Source organism: Herpailurus yagouaroundi, unplaced genomic scaffold (assembly GCF_014898765.1).
Source record: "Herpailurus yagouaroundi ecotype Mexico unplaced genomic scaffold, PumYag 28, whole genome shotgun sequence".
Lineage (NCBI taxonomy): Eukaryota > Metazoa > Chordata > Mammalia > Carnivora > Felidae > Herpailurus > Herpailurus yagouaroundi.
In genome coordinates this window covers 148,999,262-149,020,179 of record NW_024412376.1, presented here as the reverse complement: position 1 = coordinate 149,020,179, position 20,918 = coordinate 148,999,262, and the positions used below count along the sequence as shown (strand labels likewise).

The 20,918-nt window shown below is 37.2% G+C and overlaps 1 protein-coding gene across 1 annotated transcript in view; it reads right to left on the bottom strand.

Moving 5' to 3' along the window:
- Positions 1–20,918, bottom strand: part of DHX15 (DEAH-box helicase 15) — a 61,854-nt gene that overhangs the window by 28,552 nt on the left and 12,384 nt on the right. The window contains exons 3-5 of the mRNA XM_040486880.1: positions 20,036–20,229; positions 2,649–2,808; positions 142–360 (exon numbers count right to left, since the gene is read on the bottom strand). Coding sequence (XP_040342814.1) covers positions 142–360; positions 2,649–2,808; positions 20,036–20,229 — 573 coding nt within the window. The remainder of the gene's footprint in view (positions 1–141; positions 361–2,648; positions 2,809–20,035; positions 20,230–20,918) is intronic.

Here is a 20,918-nt window from a genome sequence, read left to right as displayed (position 1 = left end):
ATAAATGCAATCAAGCTGAAGAGAAACTTTATACCATGGGATAAGAAATATGTGGTTAATATATGCCAAGTTCTTGGGCTTAAAAAGTTGCATAATTTACTATGTTTAAAGGCTAAATAATGAAGCAAACAATGACGATACCTCTTGACCAGTTAAGAAAAGTAAAAGATCTCCCTCCTCCTCTTCACACATATGAATTTGGATCACTGTTCGAATGGCTGCTTCAAGATAATCTCTCTCTGGTTCAGGAGTATAAAAGATTTCAACAGGATGTGTACGCCCAGGAATAGTTAAGAGAGGACAGTTATCAAAGTAAATCTGGAATTTCCCTGCATCCAAGGTAGCACTCATAACTATAACCTGCAAAGAAAACAGTCAATTATTTAAAGTTGTCTTCAAGGATTCTCACATGGTCTTCAGGAAAAAAAGACAAGTTAATGTTTACTGTTCTATATACATCAATTATAAAAAAGCCTATAAAAGCCTTCCTATAAATAAACCAATTAAAAAATCAAATACAGAAACACTCAGCCACAGTAAAAGACTTACATTTTAAAAAATAAGAAATAATCCCGATATCCAATAAATAAACTATATTTTCATGAAACAATACCTTAAAATCCAAAGTTTAGAGACACCTGGGTGTCTCAGTTGGTTAAGCACCCAACTCTTGATGTCAGCTCAGGTCATGATCTCACAGTCATGAGATCGAGCCCAGTGCTGGGCACAGCGCTGACAGCACGAAGGCTGCTTGGGATTGTCTCCCTCCCTCCCTCTGCCCTCTCCCGTTTATGCTCTCTCTCTTGCTCTCAAAATAAATAAATAAACATTAAAAAAAAAACCCAAGTTTATAAAACACGTATTTATGTTTACATAAGGTTAACATAATGTATAAAAGGGATTGGTAAAAGCAACATTAATAAATAGTACGACTACTGCTATGTTTATTAAAACAGGACATGACAACCTTGTACACAGTAAACAGGATGCAAAAATTTAAAAAAATGTGGCAGATATAAATTTACTCTCCTCTCTCCAAATCATCTTTATTTTTTTTTAAATTTTTTTTTTTTAACGTTTATTTATTTTTGAGACAGAGAGACACAGAGCATGAAGGGGGGAGGGACAGAGAGAGAAGGAGACAGAATCGGAAGCAGGCTCCAGGCTCTGAGCCATCAGCCCAGAGCCTGACGCGGGGGTCGAACTCACAGACCGCAAGATCGTGACCTGAGCTGAAGTCGGACGCTTCACCGACTGCGCCACCCAGGCGCCCCCAAATCATCTTTAATAAGCATGACTTCTTTAGAAAAATTCCTAAAATTAAAAATTCCTGAAATTAAACAGGGATTTTCTACACTGTTGTAAAAAAGCCACAGCACAAAAGGCTCTTCAGGTGCAAGGATATAAAACTATGCAGTCACCCTCCCGCCATGTAAATCACACATTATAGAAGCCATTAAAAATTTACTTGAATAAAAGCTTTCCCATTAACTATTCTACTAGAGTGTTAATTTCTACTTTTTGACTTTCCTTCCTAAAACCTTTAATAGTTCACACGATTTCACTTATATGTGGTATCTAAAAGCAAAAAGCAGAAAGCAGAAACAGGCCCATAAATACAAAGAACAAACTGGTGGTTGCCAGAGAAGAGGGAAGCGGAGCGATGGGCAAAATAGGTGCAGGGGAGTGCGAGGACAAGCTTCTAGTTATGGAAATGAATAGGTCACAGGGATGAACAGTACAGCACAGGGAATACAGTCAATGGTACTGTAATGGCACTGTGGTGACAGTTGGTAGCTACACTCGAGTTGAGCACAGCACCCAGAACTGTCACTGCCAATCACTACGCTGCACATCTGAAACTAACACAGTGTGTCAACTATACTTCAATTAAAACAAAACACAAACTTCAACGGCTCCTAAGTTTTAATCAATGACTACTCATAGTACTTCAATCTTTAAAAATGTAAATTTCTAGAAGCAAAACCAAACTAGGATAACAATTTTTAAGACCCAGAATCCTTCTGCCTTGGTGGAGACAAGTAGGTTAAGTAAACACATTTCTGAGGAACAGCTTGTTCTGAGTACAGTTGTTCCTACTTCCCAACGTGACAAGTTATAACGGATGTGTTTATGTTGGGACAGAACAAAGATTTGATCCTTAATAGGAAGAAGTTTCTATATTTAATAAAGGGTTGGGTGGGGGTGCCTGGGTGGCTAAGTCGGTTAAGCATCCAACTTTGGCTCAGGTCATGATCTCATGGTTCGTGGGTTCGAGCCCTGCGTCAGGCTCTGTGCTGACAGCTCAGAGCCTGGAGCCTGTTTCAGATTCTGTGCCTCCCTCTCTCTGCCCCTCCCCTACTCACACTGTGTCTGTGTCTCTCAAAAATGAATAAACGTTTATTAAAAAAAATTTTAATAAAAAAAAAAGAAATGGAAAAGATTTGGCTTCAAAATACACTACTAAAAAGTGGAATCATACTAAAGTCTAAAATGAAGACACAGGTAAGGATATTAGAAACAAAGAAAATGCCAACGCAGGTACTTACTGGTTCCTTCTTTTACAGTTGATTAAAGTAATCAGCATGTGTTCTGTTTTTTATATGTACCTTTTTTTATGAAATAAATGAGTAAAAAAACTACTTCACCTTTAAATCTGATCTCTGTCTTACAACTTCCTTCAGAACACCCATGAGAATATCTGTAGCCAATGTCCTTTCATGAGCCTCATCAAGAATTATTACACCATAACGCTCCAGGAGGGGATCATTCATAGCTTCACGAAGTAACATCCCATCAGTCATATACCTATATTCACAAAAAAAAAGTTGGTCAAGGTTCATTTAGGGCATTTAAAACTGAACTTCATGACATAAAAATAAAACGCAAAGACATCAGGTGAATCAAAATTAAACCTTCTCCCAAAACAAATGTGCTATTGTTTCATAATCAATTGCAAAATTAACCATCAAGAAAATTTTCTAAAGAGTATATGTGAAACAAGTCATACACTACAAAATCTTGTCAAGTGAGACTGTAATGGTGAAAACGTGTTAACAAATTTAAATCTGATTATGGAATATAATGATCACGTGGTTTCACACAAATACCAAAGCAAAAGTCATCACTTAAATGAGTGTCTAAAGTACAAAATTCAAAACACAAATATTCAACCTGCAAAACAAAACTAAGACACTGGTTTTGTAACATCACTGAAATGTTACCACATGCAAATTTACATTTGTTTAAAGCCTCAGTAATTCCCCACTTACGCTAACAATAGGCCACTCGGTTCAAAAGAGCTAAAACAGCATGTAAGTCTACCATCTCTTTTCCCAAGCCCCACCCAATTCAATGAAATGATGGCAAAGCACAAAAAGGAATACATTCATGGGATAGTAAGGGGCAGCACCAGTGCTGTAGAAATGTTGATAAATATGTATGAAAGAGAAAGGCAAAGGACATCTGCTAATCAATGAACTAGAGAGGGAAACCAGGTTTAGAGAAGGTTCAAGACAAATTGGCTAATGTAGCACACAGATGAAGTGTGGTTTGCAAATACCGGTATGGGCAGCCATCTCCCATCCCTTCTACTCCACCTGCTACTGTCACTAGCACAAAACAACCATATTTTGTTTGGCATGTGGACAAAATAAAGTCCACCTGCAAATGCTGAAGTCACAGTTCATTCAATTAATGTGTTTATTTACAAATTGAAAAACAGTATAAAAATCTGAAGTCATCATTTATGACTTTGCTATTTTGGGTCTCTACTTTTCACAAAATAGCCTAACCTGATCTTTCACGGACCAACTTGGTATTTTTAGCTAATGCCATCTGTTGGAGCACTTAAATTCACCAAACTGACAATGTACAATAGAAGTGAAGCCTTCTCTTTAATTCACCTGAACTTAATTCTAAATTTAATAAGACTTTTGGCAAACAAACCCATCCTACTCAATATATTTTAGGCTTCTTTCTTCTTTGGCCATATTTTTTAAAGCAAACTACGTTTCTGGAGTTGACACAGCACTACCTGCAAGATTATTTTATATTAAGACCATGAAAAAAAAAAAAACCAGTGCCAATTAAACTATGACTCAATGGCTTAATGACAGTGCAGCACAGAGCATGAATCAGCTACACTAGAGCCTGTAGTTGCTTTGAAATAGCTTTGATCTATTTGAGGATATTTAGAACTTCTCCTGCCTTCAGATGTGATTACTGACATAAGACAGGCAATCCTTTTCCACATTATCTCAGTAGCAAAACGTAATACAGTTTTCATCTACTTTGCGAGTAACTTCCTCAGACTCAACAAAGCGCTTGTCTGTTGCCTTGCAAGGCAAGAAAAAAAAACAAAAAAAACAAAAACCAAATTGGTCACTTGTCAAACAATAAATATTTGTTTAAATACTATCAAATTTACACCACCATACTGCTCAGTTTCCAAGTTTACTCATTTCAAAATAGAATCCTAGTGTCATCTTTTTGAAGACATTTTAATTAGCAAGTTACCTCAATACATAGTTCCAACAGTAGCACATTACTTACTTGAAGTGAAGTGAAATAGGTACAGTTAGATCAAGTTCAAGCATTCACAGGCAATAATCACCAAACAGCTACCAGTCTGTAAGACCCTCAGACTGTAAAAATGTACCTTCAATCTCACATACTAAAAATATGAGAAAGTCACAGAACTGGTAACAGATCAGACTTGTACTTGAAAAGTCCTTGAAACACATTAAGATAAAAAGCCACTCTCTTTATTTTGATCTTTTTCCTGCTCAGACTCCTCAAGCTTCAACAGCGTAAAGTAAAGGCATTCAAAAGCACAGTTAACCCAAATACTCATTCTTTTATATTTTTCTGAGAACAAATGCTAAGAACAAATTGGTGTAAATGGCAGAACACCAATACTGTACATTAACGGAACTATTTGCCATGTTTTATTAGAAACTAGGCATAGTGTATGTACTCAGTTAAATGGTCAACCAAACCCTCAGACTTCCAGACTCCAGAGACAGACTGTCAACACTACTCTAGTACCTCAATATTCGATCATCACCCAGTGATCCAATTCCACGAGATGCTACTGTTATCTACTGCTATACTGTTATCACAGGAATATAAGAAACTTACTGTTTGTGTTATAGAGAACTTCAGGAAAAACTACATTTTTAAAGTTGAAAGGTCTCTTAAAAATACAGTCAATACTGCTGCTTTTCCAATGAACAAAATTCCATATTAGTAGTTAATCTTTCCAGGGTCTTGAAGCCAATTAAGCAGCTTATTAAGACTAGTTATCACTGTACTGATTCCCAATTCTGGGCCCCTCCTACATTAACACACTCTCCTCAAAGTCCCAAGAAAATGTACGTATAAATACAATAGCAAAAAGTTAGCTAGTGTGGGGGTGGGAGTTGGAAACACAGGGAAAAGAAGTTTGTGATCTACTGAACAGAGATTATATTAAAACAAACAAAAGTATTACTCTTCTCTGTCCTTCTTCGTCTACAGTGGATGCTGTTAAGTCATCCGCACTTTTTTTTTTTTTGGCCCTGATTTAATTGATCCCAACCCTTAGGTGGTCTTTTGTTTTAAATCAGGGAAACAGAAGTAGATCTATCAATAACCCAGCACCAGATGCAAGTCACATAAAAGTGTCCTCCAAAAACAGCTATGTCCTTTTCCCCCTCCCCATCTAACTTGAAAACTGAGCAATGCCCTCTTTAAGTGTATGCCAAACCTGGACAGATTTCTGCCTTAGATCTAACTAACATCTTTCTCATGTATCACTTCAAAATTCTAATTCTGTCTCTACTGGAGTATCTTATTAACATCTGAAAAACTTAAGTATATTTTATTGGAAAACTGGTGTGTTAGGCCTTGAGAGTTTTGTGACAATCCTTCTGTTGTGTGTCACCACAATCACAGACTCCTTTATGGCATGCTTTGATTACTAGGCTTGAGGCAGTCGTTACCACTGTATTATATGTATACACAGTAAATTCTTCTATGTGTGCTATATGTCTGAGGTTTTGAAATTTTAAATAAAAAGTATACTAGTATGAATTTAAGCCATTGACTCTGCGAACATTGTGGACTTTTCAAAGTACAATAAGAGGTTCAAAGTATAAGCATATTCACTGGCAAACTAGAAGGGATGAGGGTCTAGATCAAGACCCAAGTTCAACAGGTCAAAAATGTCAGAAATAATGAAGACCACAACCAACTGACCTGGCCTGTTTCAAAACCAGAGGGGAGGCAGGGAGCAAGACCACAGACCCATCATCCCCAGGTTTCCTCCCTCTCTGTACTCCTCCTTCCATCTAGACCCCTCCGGCCTGCTGTCAGTGTCGTTTACTTATGCTACAGAGAGGAAAACAGACAGAAGGATCCAGCAGTTTGCCTAATTGAGCCAATACCAGATTTACTGGCAACTTTGGCTACATGATTTAGGAGATGATTTTCTTCGTGTTCAGAGTGACTTGATTCTTATTCTTTATGCTGTTTTGTATGGAACAGCACTTTATCTGTGTTTTAACAGAACTGCTCCCTCGTATCCTTTATGGATTCTTGTTTTTCTTTCCTTGTTAAATTATGCACAGAGGGGTGTGTGTGTGTGTGAGAGAGAGAGAGAGAGAGAGACAGAGAGAGAGAGAAATTAAGGCCTTTATTAGCCTTGAGAAAAAAAGAAAAGCTACCCGATGATCTGCTGTACTACTAAATAGATGAGGCCCTCCACGTATGTATAAATAAATAAATAACCTAACACAGAGCACAGAAAAAGGCAGAACCAAGTACTAGTGATCCTATGAATTATAACCATTTTCCTTTTAAGTTTTACCACCTTTCATAATAATCATGGAGTATTTATGCAGACTAAGGCATCAGTCACAAAAATAGGGTGTCACGCTATTAAAACTGTGATTACCTAATTTTGAAGTTTCAATGACAGACTAATAATTGAAAATTGCACAAGAGAGTCAAATTCTACATTTGACTGGATACCCTGTTACCCAGTGTTTTCCAGTCTTGAAACAAAGACTCGCTTAAAAAGTCATCTGTATTACCTGAGAACTGGTTAGAAATACAAAACTTGGGTCTTGCCCCCTGACACACTTAATCACAAATTTGGGGATGAGGCTTAGCAATCTATTCTAACCAGCTTTCATGTGACTCTGACGCTCGCTAAAGCATGAGAAACAGTACTCTAAGTCAAGGCAAATAAGAGGCACGTTAAATAGATGCCTAAAGCAGCAGAAACATGCTTGGAAAGCAAGTCAAAAGCAGTTCATATTTCCAACCCTGTTTAATTAAGAAAATAAACCAAAAAAAACCTCAGCGTGCTGAGTAGTATCAAGTACTCAAGCAGTAACTTGAGTATTTTTTTGTAACGGGCACACGCAAATGGCATAGTACAACAACTAGTGCCAAACCTCACACCAGCCAGTATCACCAATTCTGACATGAACCAAGTATGGCAAAACATGAGATACTGCAAAGGCATTATTTGTTTACTTTTGTGTTTACATACACATAAGAGTTTTTTGAAGTATCTCTCAAGTGGTCTGGTTCAAAGAACGAATCATAAAAAAGATCCCACAGAAAGGTGAAAATGTTTCCCAAAATGTACACCAGAAAGTTTTAAATTTTTCATGAACTCTATCAAATTATTTATAACTTTAATGAATCTCAATGACTAATGCTCAAATTATGAGTAATGAAAATGTGTCAATATGGGGAAATAACCCCTAATAACTCAGTGTTATGTTTTCTGATGAGGGAATATATTGAGATAGAGACTGTGCGCCTTCCTGAATCCCTACCTCAAACCTTACATCCATCTAAAAAAAATTCTAGATTGAGGTGCCTCGGTGGCTCAGTCAGCTAAGCATCCAACTCTTGATTTCTGCTCAGGTAATGAACTCACAGTTCATGAGTTCGAGCCCCAAGTAGGTCTCTGTGCTGACAGTACAGAGCCTGCATAAGATTCTTTCTCCTCTCTCTCACTCAAAATAAACTAAAAAATATATATACAATATATATATTTTATATATTATATATATATATATATCCAGATTGACCAAAGATGTATAAAACAAACTAGAACAGTAAATAGTGTAACACATGGATTCAAATAATTCAATTCATTAAAAGCACTTGTATAAAATTCAAGTTCCTACATGGTATGAAGTGTGATAAACAAAGCAAAAAAAAAACAGGAGCAAAAATTAGAACTTAAATACAGAATGCCAATTTTGTTAAGAAAATTGCAACTTCTATCGAGAAAGCTATTCTGTTAAAAGCACCTACAATCCATACGAAAAAGGCCAGCTCAGGTCACCCCGGTGGCTCAGTCGGTTAAGCATTAGACTTCAGCTCAGGTCATGATTTCGCAGTCTGGTCCATGGGTTCAAGCCCCACATCAGGTTCTGTGCTGACATCTCAGAGCCTGGAGCCTGCCTCAGATTCTGTGTCTCCTTCCCTCTCTGCCCCTCCCCTGCTCGCTCGCGCGCTCTCTCTCTCTCTCTCTCGCAAAAATAAACATTAAAACAAATTTTTTTTAAAGAAAAAGGCCAGCTAACCATAAAAAGATGGGCAAGGAATATGAACAGACACCAAGTTTTATTAATCCTATAGTACTCTACACTTTCTCAAATTTACCTTCTCTGTGACTGGGATGCATTTTAAAATACCACCTTACAAATGACTGTCAGTCAAGCAGGTAGCAATACTTTTGGAAAGTTGAGAAAAGCACTGGTCTTAGATCCAAAAAGAAACACCAATGGCTATAAATACATGTAAAGATTTCAATTTCATACAAAAGAAACGCAAACTAAAACCATAATAACATTTCATTTTTCACTTATAATACTGACAAATATAAAAAGTTCCACAGGTGCCTGGGTGGCTCAGTCAGCTGAGCGTCTGACTTCAGCTCAGGTCATGATCTCACAGCTTGTGAGTTCGAGCCTCGGGTCAGGTTTTGTGCTGACAGCTCGGAGCCTGGAGCCTGCTTCAGATTCTGTTGTCTCCCTCTCTCTCTGCCCCAACCCACTCGCATTCTGTCTCTGTCTCTCTCAAAAATAAACAAACATTAATAAAAAATTAAAAAAAAAAAAGTTCCACAACACAGTGTCAGCAAGGAATACAGGAATAGACACTTGCATGCTCATTATTTACTGGTTGGGGTAGATACATCTATGAAGGGCAATCTGGCAATCTAATAAAATTCAAAGACACCCTGTGCCCCAACCAATTTCATTTGTAGGGAATTCAGTTCAGACATGTATTTATGCATGTGTGAAAAAAATGTGTGTACAAGGTTCTAAGAGGGTACTAAGGGCAGCAAGTGTTTTTAATAGCAAAGACCACAAATCTGAGTATCCATCGATAGAATCTGACAAACTATATACAGTCATTAAAAGAAATAGGGCAACTTTATTTTTACTGTTCTAGAACAACAGAAGTGAAATCAGCAGCCATGTCTTACACCAGCCCTGCTATAAACACTGAAGAAGTAAATCTTTAGTTCTGAAAATCCTAGTTATGTAGTGCCATTACAATACTGTTAGGATTCGGTTACCTTTCAAAGTATAGACTTTATTCTGGCATAATTAAATATGCAGATAATATAAAACTGCATTTCTTAAGAATCCAAAACTTGACACAGCATGACCCAAAGAAATTCTTGGTACCTACTTTGAAGTTTATCTATTATAAATGACTGGTACTGTTTAATCTAATTACAATTACCACTTTCCAAATACTTACATATAAAAGAACTACATGGAGATGAGGAATGAGGATGGTTGAGGAGTAACAGTGGTTAAGAATATATCCTTGATGCAAGACAAACTTAGGTTCAAGTCCCTGCTTTCTTACTGGCAGCTGACTTTGAACAAGATCAACTTCTCTCATGCTCTATTTGTAAAATGAGAATACGGTCGCTCTTGTTTAAACAAAACAATGTATTTAAAAGAACCTAGTATACCAATTGTCTGACACCTGTTAAATACTCCATATAGAAGTCCACACTACACTCTTAATTACCTCTTATCTAATGAATAAATCCTCGAGATAATCATACCCTCTTTAAAACATACAGTGGTATAGCCACATCTCTGTTCCTACCAGTTGGGTCAACATAATTATACTTGACATGAAATGGTAAACTCTTAGCACAGAAAAGAGTTTTATATGCATGTCCTGCTATGTGCTCAGAAAAGCTTGAAAAACTTGTTACACACACACACACACACACACACACACACACACACACACACACACAACTATCAAATGCTTGACATAACTATAAGAGCAAAAGCAGTCTGGAATTCTAAAATTTCAAAGGGTGAATTCTCTTGATTTCCAGAAAGATAACGCTTGTGTATTTTGTAAGTGTGTCAAGTTTATAAATACCACGGTAAGATCTAGACATTTTACTACATAATTCAACTCCAAACAAAGGGTCCGTATTCAAGGAAAAGGTGTCAGTCCTACATTAACAGACTGATGAATGAATGTACAAGTTTTAAGTTATAATTCAGCACCTGTTTAAGGTTTGTATAAATTTTTACTACTATTTACTAAAATCTTTAGATTAACCCACTACAATCCAATCTAGTCATATGAGTGGCTCTATTAAAAGAAAAAATAGGGGGCACTTGGGTGGCTCAATTGGTTAAGCATCTGACTTCAGCTCAGGTCATGATCTCACAGTCTGTGGGTTCGAGCCCAGCATCAGGCTCCATGCTGACAGCTCAGAGCCCGGAGCCTGCTTCGGATTCCATGTCCTCCTCTCTCTTTGCCCCTTTCCCACTCATGCTCTGTCTTGCTCTCTCAAAAATAAATAAATGTTAAAAAAAAAAAAAAAAAGGAAAGAAAAAGAAAAAGAAAAACTAGGGGTGCCCGGGTGGCTCAGTCAGTCAAGCATCTGACTCTTGGTTTCAGCTCAGGTAGTATCTCAAGGTTCATGGGATCAAGCCCTGCATGGGGCTCCACACCGAGTGTGGAGCCTGCTTGGGCTTCTCTCTCTGCCCCTCCCTCGTTTGGGTGTATGCATGCGGGCCTACTCAAAATAAATAAACAAACTTAAGATAAAAACTACCCACATTAAAATGGCTACACAAACAGCTTTGTGTGCAATATTCTTTATAATGAATCAAGACTTCTAAGACTATAACCCCCCAAAAAAATTTATTCTCCTTCCCCCCCATATCATCTAACCTATTTTTGTTTAAAGCCCCTATAAGTAAAATACGTTTTAAGTAACAGCAGTAAAGGAAACAGAAGAAATGACAAAGCTAAAAACAGCATGCGCTTGCCAGGAACTATATTAGAAGAAAGAAGCATATATAGCATAGTGACTTTATAAAATACAGTTCTTTTCACTACTATAAATATGGTGAGTCTAACACCCACACGCTACCCATCTTTCACAATACCAACATAATGAAATGGTCACTTACCAATTTTTAAACATGTTCACAGTGAATGCTATTGTACTTATTCAGCAGCTACTAAAAGTCATCAAATTACCTTCCTCCAACAATTTCTTCCAATATCATTTACTTCTATATGTCGTGGGTACAAAACTAAGAGAACTGACCATCTATTCTAAGTACATATAAATCAGTTTAATAGGAAATTACTCACCTCTTTAAGGTAATCTGGCTATTTCTGGATTCATCACTAACTTAAAGTCTTCTGTATGTGTCCAAAATGCTAGCACTGTATTTCTCAATTTATATAGTTTTATGATGTTAAAAAACAACAACACTTTACAAACCTGATACATGTGAACGCAGCACTTTAAAAAATCAAAATAGGGGCACCTGGGTGGCTCAGTCGGTTAAGCATCCGACTTTGGCTCAGGTCACGATCTCATGGTTCATGGGTTCGAGCCCCACGTCGGGCTCTGTTCTGGCAGCTCAGAGCCTGGAGCCTGCTCCAGATTCTGTGTCTCCCTCTCTCTCTGCCCCTCCCCTGTTTGTGCTCTCTCAGTCTCTCAAAAATAAGCATTAAAAAAAAAAAAAATCAAATACACTTGTGTTCAATATTAAGATCTCCTGAAGGACAGCTTATGCATAATCCCCTAGCACAGTCCAAATTTAGATTACTGTATAACTTTAACATCTATTTATACATCCAGTCAGGAGAAAACTACTTCCTTCTTTGAGTATAGACAGGTCACTTAACTTGCTATTAGTAAACTGATTCAATTTGCTCCATGATATCCTACGTCCAGAGAGAAGACTAATTATGTTCTCACCTTAATGATTCCAAACAATTTATATTAATTATTGTTTTCCATACACTCAAAATGGGATGCCACAGGAACTACTAGCAGAAGTAGTTCATTATGCTATATTCCTTTTGATATTACCTTTCAAAAGCTCAATTTCTGATCGTTGCTATAATAAAAAGCAAATATAAGGCAAATATCAGTGTGGAATAATAAATAAAGGTGGCCGTATCCAACGTGACCCCAAAGTTTAAGAAACTGCAGTGTTCGACTGGCGCAGACATCACACTAATAGACAACGGTAGTTAAGAATGAAATAAAAGTATTTTCCCGATGTATGTGTGGTGTTTGTTTAAATGGCTACTAAGTTGTTAGGACATAAATATTATTAGTAAGTTTTTAGGACCGAACTACTAAATAAACGGACTTCTTAGTTATTTCTTCAGGCCTAGGCTACCATGAAAAATTAGTGAGACATTATTAAGCACTGATGCTGTGAACCAAGGTAGCGTGGGAACTTCTACTCTACTTAAAACCTAGCTCATCTACCTAGTTAATCTGCCCACCTAAGCCTTCCCACCCTTCTCGGTTCCAATAGGATGAAATACCTTGTCTCTGTGAAATCATCTACACAATTCATGTGACTGAGTCAAACTATCTTCTTAATTGCCTCACAGCTTAAGCCCCCCCCCCAACCAAGTCAGAGAAGAACCAGTGACACTAGCACAGTTCCTTTATGTACTTAATGTTGCCTTCATCTGTAATGGGATAAGTCAACATTTATATAGGATCAAGTTCAATTTGATACATCGAAACAACAGTCCTCTTACGACAATCACAACAGCCTATATATAGCAGGATATTGAGTACAATGACAACTACTAGATGTAAATAGTCACATGGAAAGGTACCACACAATATTTTGAATAATGTGGAATCTACAATGTTTTAATGTATTTCTAATGCCAAAAAATGGACAAAAAGAAAGCAAACAGAAAATATCAAACCCCACTTGTCACATGTATAGACAGCCTCCTAGTTCTCAGCTGAAATGCTTAACATCGGCATCCAAAACATAGTTTTATTTGGGCAAACAGCTGAAATACAACTGGTGTGTTTCAGTCAGCTGCGTATGTAATCAAGCAAAAGAAATGCCTAAGAAATTAACAACAATAGAAGGCAACTAAATCACTGTTTCGAAATACACTGCCCATTCCTCAAGTTTTCAAAAATTTTGAAAGAAATGCTCTATCATCCTCACAACACAATTCACAGAGGGCTAGTATAAATGCAAACGTTCTATGTAATATTTTGTAAGATGTTAGCAAGGTAAACAAAGAGCCTACTGTAACTAAACCCTTGTAATTACCTAAGTCAAACACAAAGGTCAAGTGTAATAATACATGCATACCTTTAGGAAATCATGTTAGCTTTCTATGAATTAACAAAAGCCCAAGAATTCTAACTCTAGGTGACAATAACAAGTTTTTAGTCTGACAGGAAATAAGTAAATGGTAAATAACTGCACTTACTCTTTATTACCACCCCTTTCTAAAGATTTAGTCAAAATTACCTTTATCTAATCCCAGTGCTATACCTGAATTAGAACAAAGCCTACTAAAATAGATGTTTGAGAAATTAATTTATAATTGATGTTTATATAATTAAAATAATGTATATTTTATGTTTATATAAACATATGTAACTATGTATTATATAAATAATAAACATTATATGTGTTAATGTAATTAATGGTCTGTTTCCACAGCTTACCTCCAGCCCTAAAAGATTTGGATTCATCCATTTCATAATGATAAGTAATGTCAAGTTTTAATTCAAGTTAAAACCCCTATATTGTAATTCAACTGCTGCGTTAAAAGGAACTTCATTAAGTTGTTTTTATGTTTCTTTTTAATTAACTGGGTTAACCGGTTAATAAGATCCAATAATTTCTCCAACTGGAAATCTACCCCTGCTATCGGCAGCAGCAAAAGTAAAAATGTTGACTTAGCACTTGCTGGGCGATAGGAATTACTCTAAGGGCTGTACACAAATTAATGTATTTTATCTCAGAACAACCGTATAAGGTAGTTGTTATGATTAGCTCTATCTTCTGAAAAAGCAGTAAGCACAGGGAGGTTAATTAACATTGCCAAGATCAGAGCTGATAGGTGGCAAAGCTAGGACACAATTCTGGCCCTATAATCTTAGGATGTGGTTTAGGATGTATTTGCTCTTGATTCTCTTCTCATCAGTTTAATAACGAGGTTGCCTTGTTGAAAACCCGCTCTGAATCGCTTAAGTAGTCTTTATGCAGCTGGCCCTTCAAACTGTTGTTTCCACAGGCCCCAAACAATCTGCTATGGGGATCTGCTATGGCAATGCCTGGTAAACCTTCCCCAGTGTCAACCTTAAAGGTCCTGCACCAGCCAGCTCCATATTGTAGCAATGTTTGTCCTGGAATCTCATATTTAATAAGTATTTTTAGATTTTCTTTCATCTTCTTGTCCAGATTACCTTTTGGAGATTAAACAATGCTAAAAATTTCCAGCCCATATTGTGTAGAATAGCACTTCTTTGGCTGATTTGTTCAACATTTTTCTCCCTCAAGCTCTCTAGGAGTTTACCACACCTTAAGACCCAAGACTGTTCATTTCTCCTTATCACTCACAATTATAGATGTAAACTATGATCTGTCCTTAACTTTTCTCGATTTCTCCAGCAGCTTGTCCTGAAGCTACATATACACAAATAACAACTCAGGATGGTGCAGTCTTAAAGAACAAACACGTGTCCTTGAATAAAGAACCATAACACTTCTGTTTCATTAACACTACCCCAGATCAATTCCTTAGCCTGGGACAGATTCCTTTCAATTTTGGAATCTGATACCCAAAAGCAAAAGATTCAGAATAAGAGGCAAATTATAAACTGTATACACCCAATTACACTATCACTATACCCTCTCTACCAAGAAATAGGGGAAAATGTCTTTTCATGAAAAAGCTACCCATGTCTCACAATTATGTCTAAGATTCACCCACACTCTACATTGTATTGACAAGTTTCACTCTTCTGTTGCCTTTTCCAACTCAGAATTTTTTTTTAAGTTCCATGCATAAGTATACAGACATAGACACAAACTGTTTGTTCCTAAAGAGTTTATGCTCCAACTAGGCAAAAGAAAGAAATCAATCTTTAATTATCCATACTTTCCATAAACCAGTCCTGTAACATCTCAAAAGTGATTTGGCATGGAAATGCTGACATACACAAATCATTTGGACACTTTAAAGAATACAGAGACTGCAATGTCTTCTCAAGTGCTTTTTTCTTCCTTTCAGAAAGTTTTTAAAAATGCTGTTCCATCTGCCAAGAATGCTCTGCTCCCTGTACCCCAATCCCTACACTTAGAGAACTATTACTTTCAACTTAGGCCTTGACTTAAATCCCACCTTCTCTTTTCCAGTCTAAGTTGAATTTTCAAATCATGCTCTCATATAACCCCCAGTACTCTCTTTCAGAAACCTAATCACCATTTGTAGTATTTACTTTATGGGGACAAGAACCAGATCTACATTTTAGCACATCTCGCACTATCCATCTAGCACCGTCCAACACACAGAAGGCACTCAATTAACTGACTTACATAAATGACTAGGTTCTCTCAATAGCAAAATATCTCAAAATTTTGCAGCTTTGGGGGAGAAAACAAAAAGGAAATAACTAAATTAGCTACCAAATTACCAACTGCAAATATGTTTGCCTGAAGGCTCAAGACTATCAACTTGTTTTATTCCCTAAAAAATCATCTGCTCTCTCAAAATAAAATAACCTATTTCTTACAATTTATCACAACTCCAAGGTGCTTCTTAAAATCCACTGCAGAAGTATATCACCTCTTCTTCCTCACAATTTTTGTGAATTAAAATAATTTCACTGACGAGTCACAAACCTGGCAACATCGTCCACTGACTGGTGCTGTTCTTTAGCTATCTCACTAGGGTTTTTTTCGTAATTTCCATCCCAAAATGGTAAATGGAACATAAACATATTGCAAAAGGAACAATTCAGAAAAGAGACGGGAGCAGGCAAAAATCACAACAAACAAAATATAAAAACCATTTAGCTGTGGCGGCTTGAAAACTAATCTGTCTACTGGGACAGGACAGCCTTTTAAGGCTAGTCTAACAGAGTATACGAATTTACACTAGATTCAATCTTCTGAAAATAGCACAGGATTAGACCTAGAATCCAGAATTTAAGTATCTATGTCTGAAACACCGGAAAAAGTACTTTTAAACCCTTAAGTGCCTAGAGATGACTTAAATATACACTAATTTAAGTACTCTTAAAACAAAATTATTTAATTAGCAAAAAAGTTATTTGTTTAGTTTCAACAACGAAATCAGGAAGAGGTTGCAGTCTGAGTCCCCCAGGTAGATTTTTCAGTAGTTAGTCCTCTTTAACCATCCTTCTATGGTCAAAATTAGAAGTTTTTTTCTTCCTGGCTAAATAATGGACATACAGGCATTTATATCCACAGTTGACCCCTGAGCAACACATGTTTGAACTGCAGAAGTCCATTTAAACACAGATTTTTTTCAACAGATGCAGTACAGTACTGTAAATGTATTTTTGCTTATTTTTCCCTCGCTTACTTTGTTGTAAGAATACAGTAGATAGTACACACGTAACATACAAAATATGTGTTGACGGTTACTGATGAAGCCAATAGTAGGCTACTGGTAAGTTAAGTTTGGGGGAAGTCACAAGTTATAGTTATATGCAGGGGTGCCTGGCTGGCTCAGTCAGGTGAGGGTCTGACTCTTGATTTTGGCTCAGGTCATGATTTCACAGGTCATAATTTCACAGGGGCGGGATCAAGCCTCAAGTCGGGCTCTGCACTAACAGCGTGGAGCCTGCTTAGGATTCTCTCTTCCTCTCTCTCTGCCCCTCCCCCACTCCTACTTTTTCTCTCGAAATAAAATAAACATTAAAAAAGAGTTATATACAGATTTGACTTGGGGGGCTGCTGCTCCTACTCCCTATGTGGCTCAAAGTTCATCTGTGTATGAGAAAAGCTAACAGAGGACACTGAGAGCTGCCTGAGGTATTCACTCTTCCTGCCCAATTACCTATAACTGATCTTCCTTAAGATAAGGTGCTAGCTATTTTCGGGGCACCTGGGTGGCTCGGTAGGTTAAGCATCCAACTCTTGGTTTCAGCTCAAGTCACAATCTCACAGTTAATGGGATCAAGCCTGCTTGGGATTCTCTTTCTCCCACTCTCACTCTGCCCCTTCCCTGGCTCACACTCTCTCGGTCTCTCTCAAAAGTAGTAAGTCAACATTTTAAAAAAAGAAGAAGGTTCTAGCTGTTTTTAACATCTGGGATCTGGGGTATTCAAGAAATGAGTTGATAGATGACTATACAAAATATATCTAGAGATTTATGATGAAGCATTCCTATCATCAAAACTATCACTAACTCCTTACTATTAAATGGGATTTACTATCACTTATAGATAATCTTGGGTTAGTTTCTAGCTCTTCAAGTTCTAGAAGAAATCTCAGTAAGCTTACCCTGTCCAAAATTAAGTTTTGGGTTTTTTGTTGTTTTTTTTTAAGTTTAGTAATAGCCTCTGAGAACCATTCCATAAGAAAACATCACAATGCCAAAAATACATTCATTTTGATCTATCAAATCAATTTACATTACTTGTCATTCCCTATTAAGTGAACCATAAGCATACATCTTTTGAAAGCCTGCCACTTCCTCTCTCTCTCTCACACACACACACACACACACTCTCTCTCTCTCTCTCTCTCTCTCTCTCTCTCTCTGACCCAGTGTTGCATATAACTTTCTTCTCGCCCTGTTTCCAAATTCCATTTTCCTTGCTCAACTGTAGCTTACCAAAGAAGAACATTCAATACAGTGAATGTCAAAATAATTATATTATTTCTTCTAAAAATGAGTAGAATCTACCTTTATTTTCCTCCAGTCCTTGACATTATCTACGTTTTAAATTAGTATAAAATCTTATGATTTTATGTAGTTCTTTAATCAATTAAAAAATTACAAGTAAACAATATCCAATGAAGTTTAAGATACAAACCAAAACAATGCCTTAAAGTCAAAAGGCAAACTAACTTAAGTAAATACTTGTCCAGCTACTATATTAAAAACAATATTGAGGGGCACCGGGGTGGCTCAGACAGCTGAGCGTCCGACTTCAGCTCAGGTCATGATCTTCAATTCATGGGTTCAAGCCCCACATCAGGCTCTGTGCTGACAGCTCAGAGCCTGGAGCCTGCTTTGGATTCTGTGTCTCCCTCTCCCTCTGCCCCTCCCCCGCTCATGCGTGCGTGCGTGTGTGTGTGTGTGTGTGTGTGCGCGCGCGTGCGCGCGCGCTCTCTCAAAATAAACAAACATTAAAAAAAATTAAAAAAACAAAACAATACTGAGGGGCACTTAGGAGGCTCAATAGGCTAAGCATCCAACTCTTGATTTCAACTAGGTCATGATCTCATGAACTCACAGGGTGAGTTAGAGCCCTGTGTGCTTGGGATTCTCTCCCTCTCTCTGCCCCTCCCCTGCTCGCTTACTCTCTCAAAATAAATAAACATTAAAAAAAAAAAACAATATTGAATTCTTTAACCTGGAGTTCCAATAAAATATTATCAAAGAAGCTAGAAAAAATTGACATGAAACTTAAAGAGTGATTGGATGTTTTGATTAGGGAAACATTTTAAGTTGTGAATATCATAGCTGTATTTTAAGAAACTTTATCTTTGAACTATATACACTGCAATATTTAGAGATGAAAATATGTAACGTCTAAGATTCTTTCCAAATTATATGGGACAGGGAAAAGGTTGGGATCTGGATGAAACAAGACTGTCAGAGCTGAAGATGCCGAATACATGGGAGTTCGTTATACTACTGTAACTTCTGCATACATTTGACAATTTCCATAATACATAATTTACCCTACAACACCGCATATATTTTCTGCCATCAATGACTCATTTCACTGCCCATGTAACATTCTGTTCCAAAAATGTCTTTTAAAAACCTCAGGGAAGAGATTACATTGTGACAAATCACTTTTTAAAAATGATTTAAATGTCACATATACACAGAAAAAACAGAAGCAACAAAAGGGGAAGATTTTCAAAAGAATTACCATCAGGCAACATGTATTACGACTTATGCAGAGTACAAGTGTAAGACGAAAAAAAAATTAGGAGTTAAAGAACATTTTAGAAAAAAGCTCCATATGGTAGTCAATAATGCACCACAGCTATAAAGGAAAAGGAAAAGGAATTTGAGGAGACTCCCAGAGTATATTACAAAACAAAAGATTCCTCTCTTTAGCTCATAATATATGTATGGTAATAGCTGTATAATTAACATTAAAAGCCCTTTTCCCCAAATAATTTCTATCTCATCCCACACATCTTTCTTTCTAAAGTAACTATCCTTTACTAAGATGCATCACTTAACTTTTCTATCATTTAAGTGATAGAACATTTCACCTACGATACAGCACAAAATAACTAAAATCTGACCTTTGAAATTCATTGTCTACTGAGTGATATATATTACCAGCAAGAAAGAGAATCCATATCAAAAAGTCACCTAGTAAGTCTAGGAAGGTCTACTCTGCACTAGTCTAAACTTGGATGACTTGAGACTCCACCAGCAAGTCCCCTGTCTAGTGGCAGAAAACTGAAAGGAGAGAAACAAAGTAGCCATTTTTAAAGATAGTACTTACTTAAGAATGGTTTTTGCACTACTGCAGTCTTCAAATCGAATGGAGTAACCAACTTCCTGGCCCAACATCACATCCATTTCATCAGCAACTCTCTGAGCCACACTCATTGCAGCCACTCTCCTGGGTTGGGTACAGGCAACTCCTCTCTTGGGTCCTGGTAATGATCGCATGTACTCCACACACCACTGTGGAATCTATCAAATAATTTCACATTTAAATTAAATTCTACTCTGCCTGCATATTAGGTATACTTAACATGTCGTATTTTATTGCATTCCGATCATGTAAAACAAAATTCAGTCAGGCACACCACAAATTATTAAGACTCAAACTTACAGCATGAGCTCTGTGAGCTCTTTAGGCCAAGGAGGAGTCCTACATAACACTGATATGACATAACTGTACTCCTGAACGGGCTAGGTCCCCCGAGGCTGTGCGGAGTATGCTCTCTAACATCAACTGTTCCATCATTAAGCATTTCTCTATACACTGGAAAGAAACTCAACCCATGAAACATTCTACTTTAGGGGCGCCTGGGTGGCTCAGTCAGTTGAGTGTGACTTCAGCTCAGGTCGTGATCTCACGGTTCGTGAGTTCGAGCCCCACCATCGGGCTCTGTAGCCTGGAGCCTGCTTTGGATTCTGTGTCTCCCTCTCTCTCTCTGCCCCTCCCCTGCTTGCATTCTGTCTCTCTCTCAAAAATAAATAACATTAAAAAAATTTTTTTAATAAAAAAATACAGAAAAATTCTACTTTGTAACAAATGTGAGTTTCCAAAATTATTCTAAGAAACTATTAATTAAATTCTTAATGAATTACAAAATGCAGGTAAAAGTAGAAATCACATCCTCAGGGGCGCCTGGGTGGCGCAGTCGGTTAAGCGT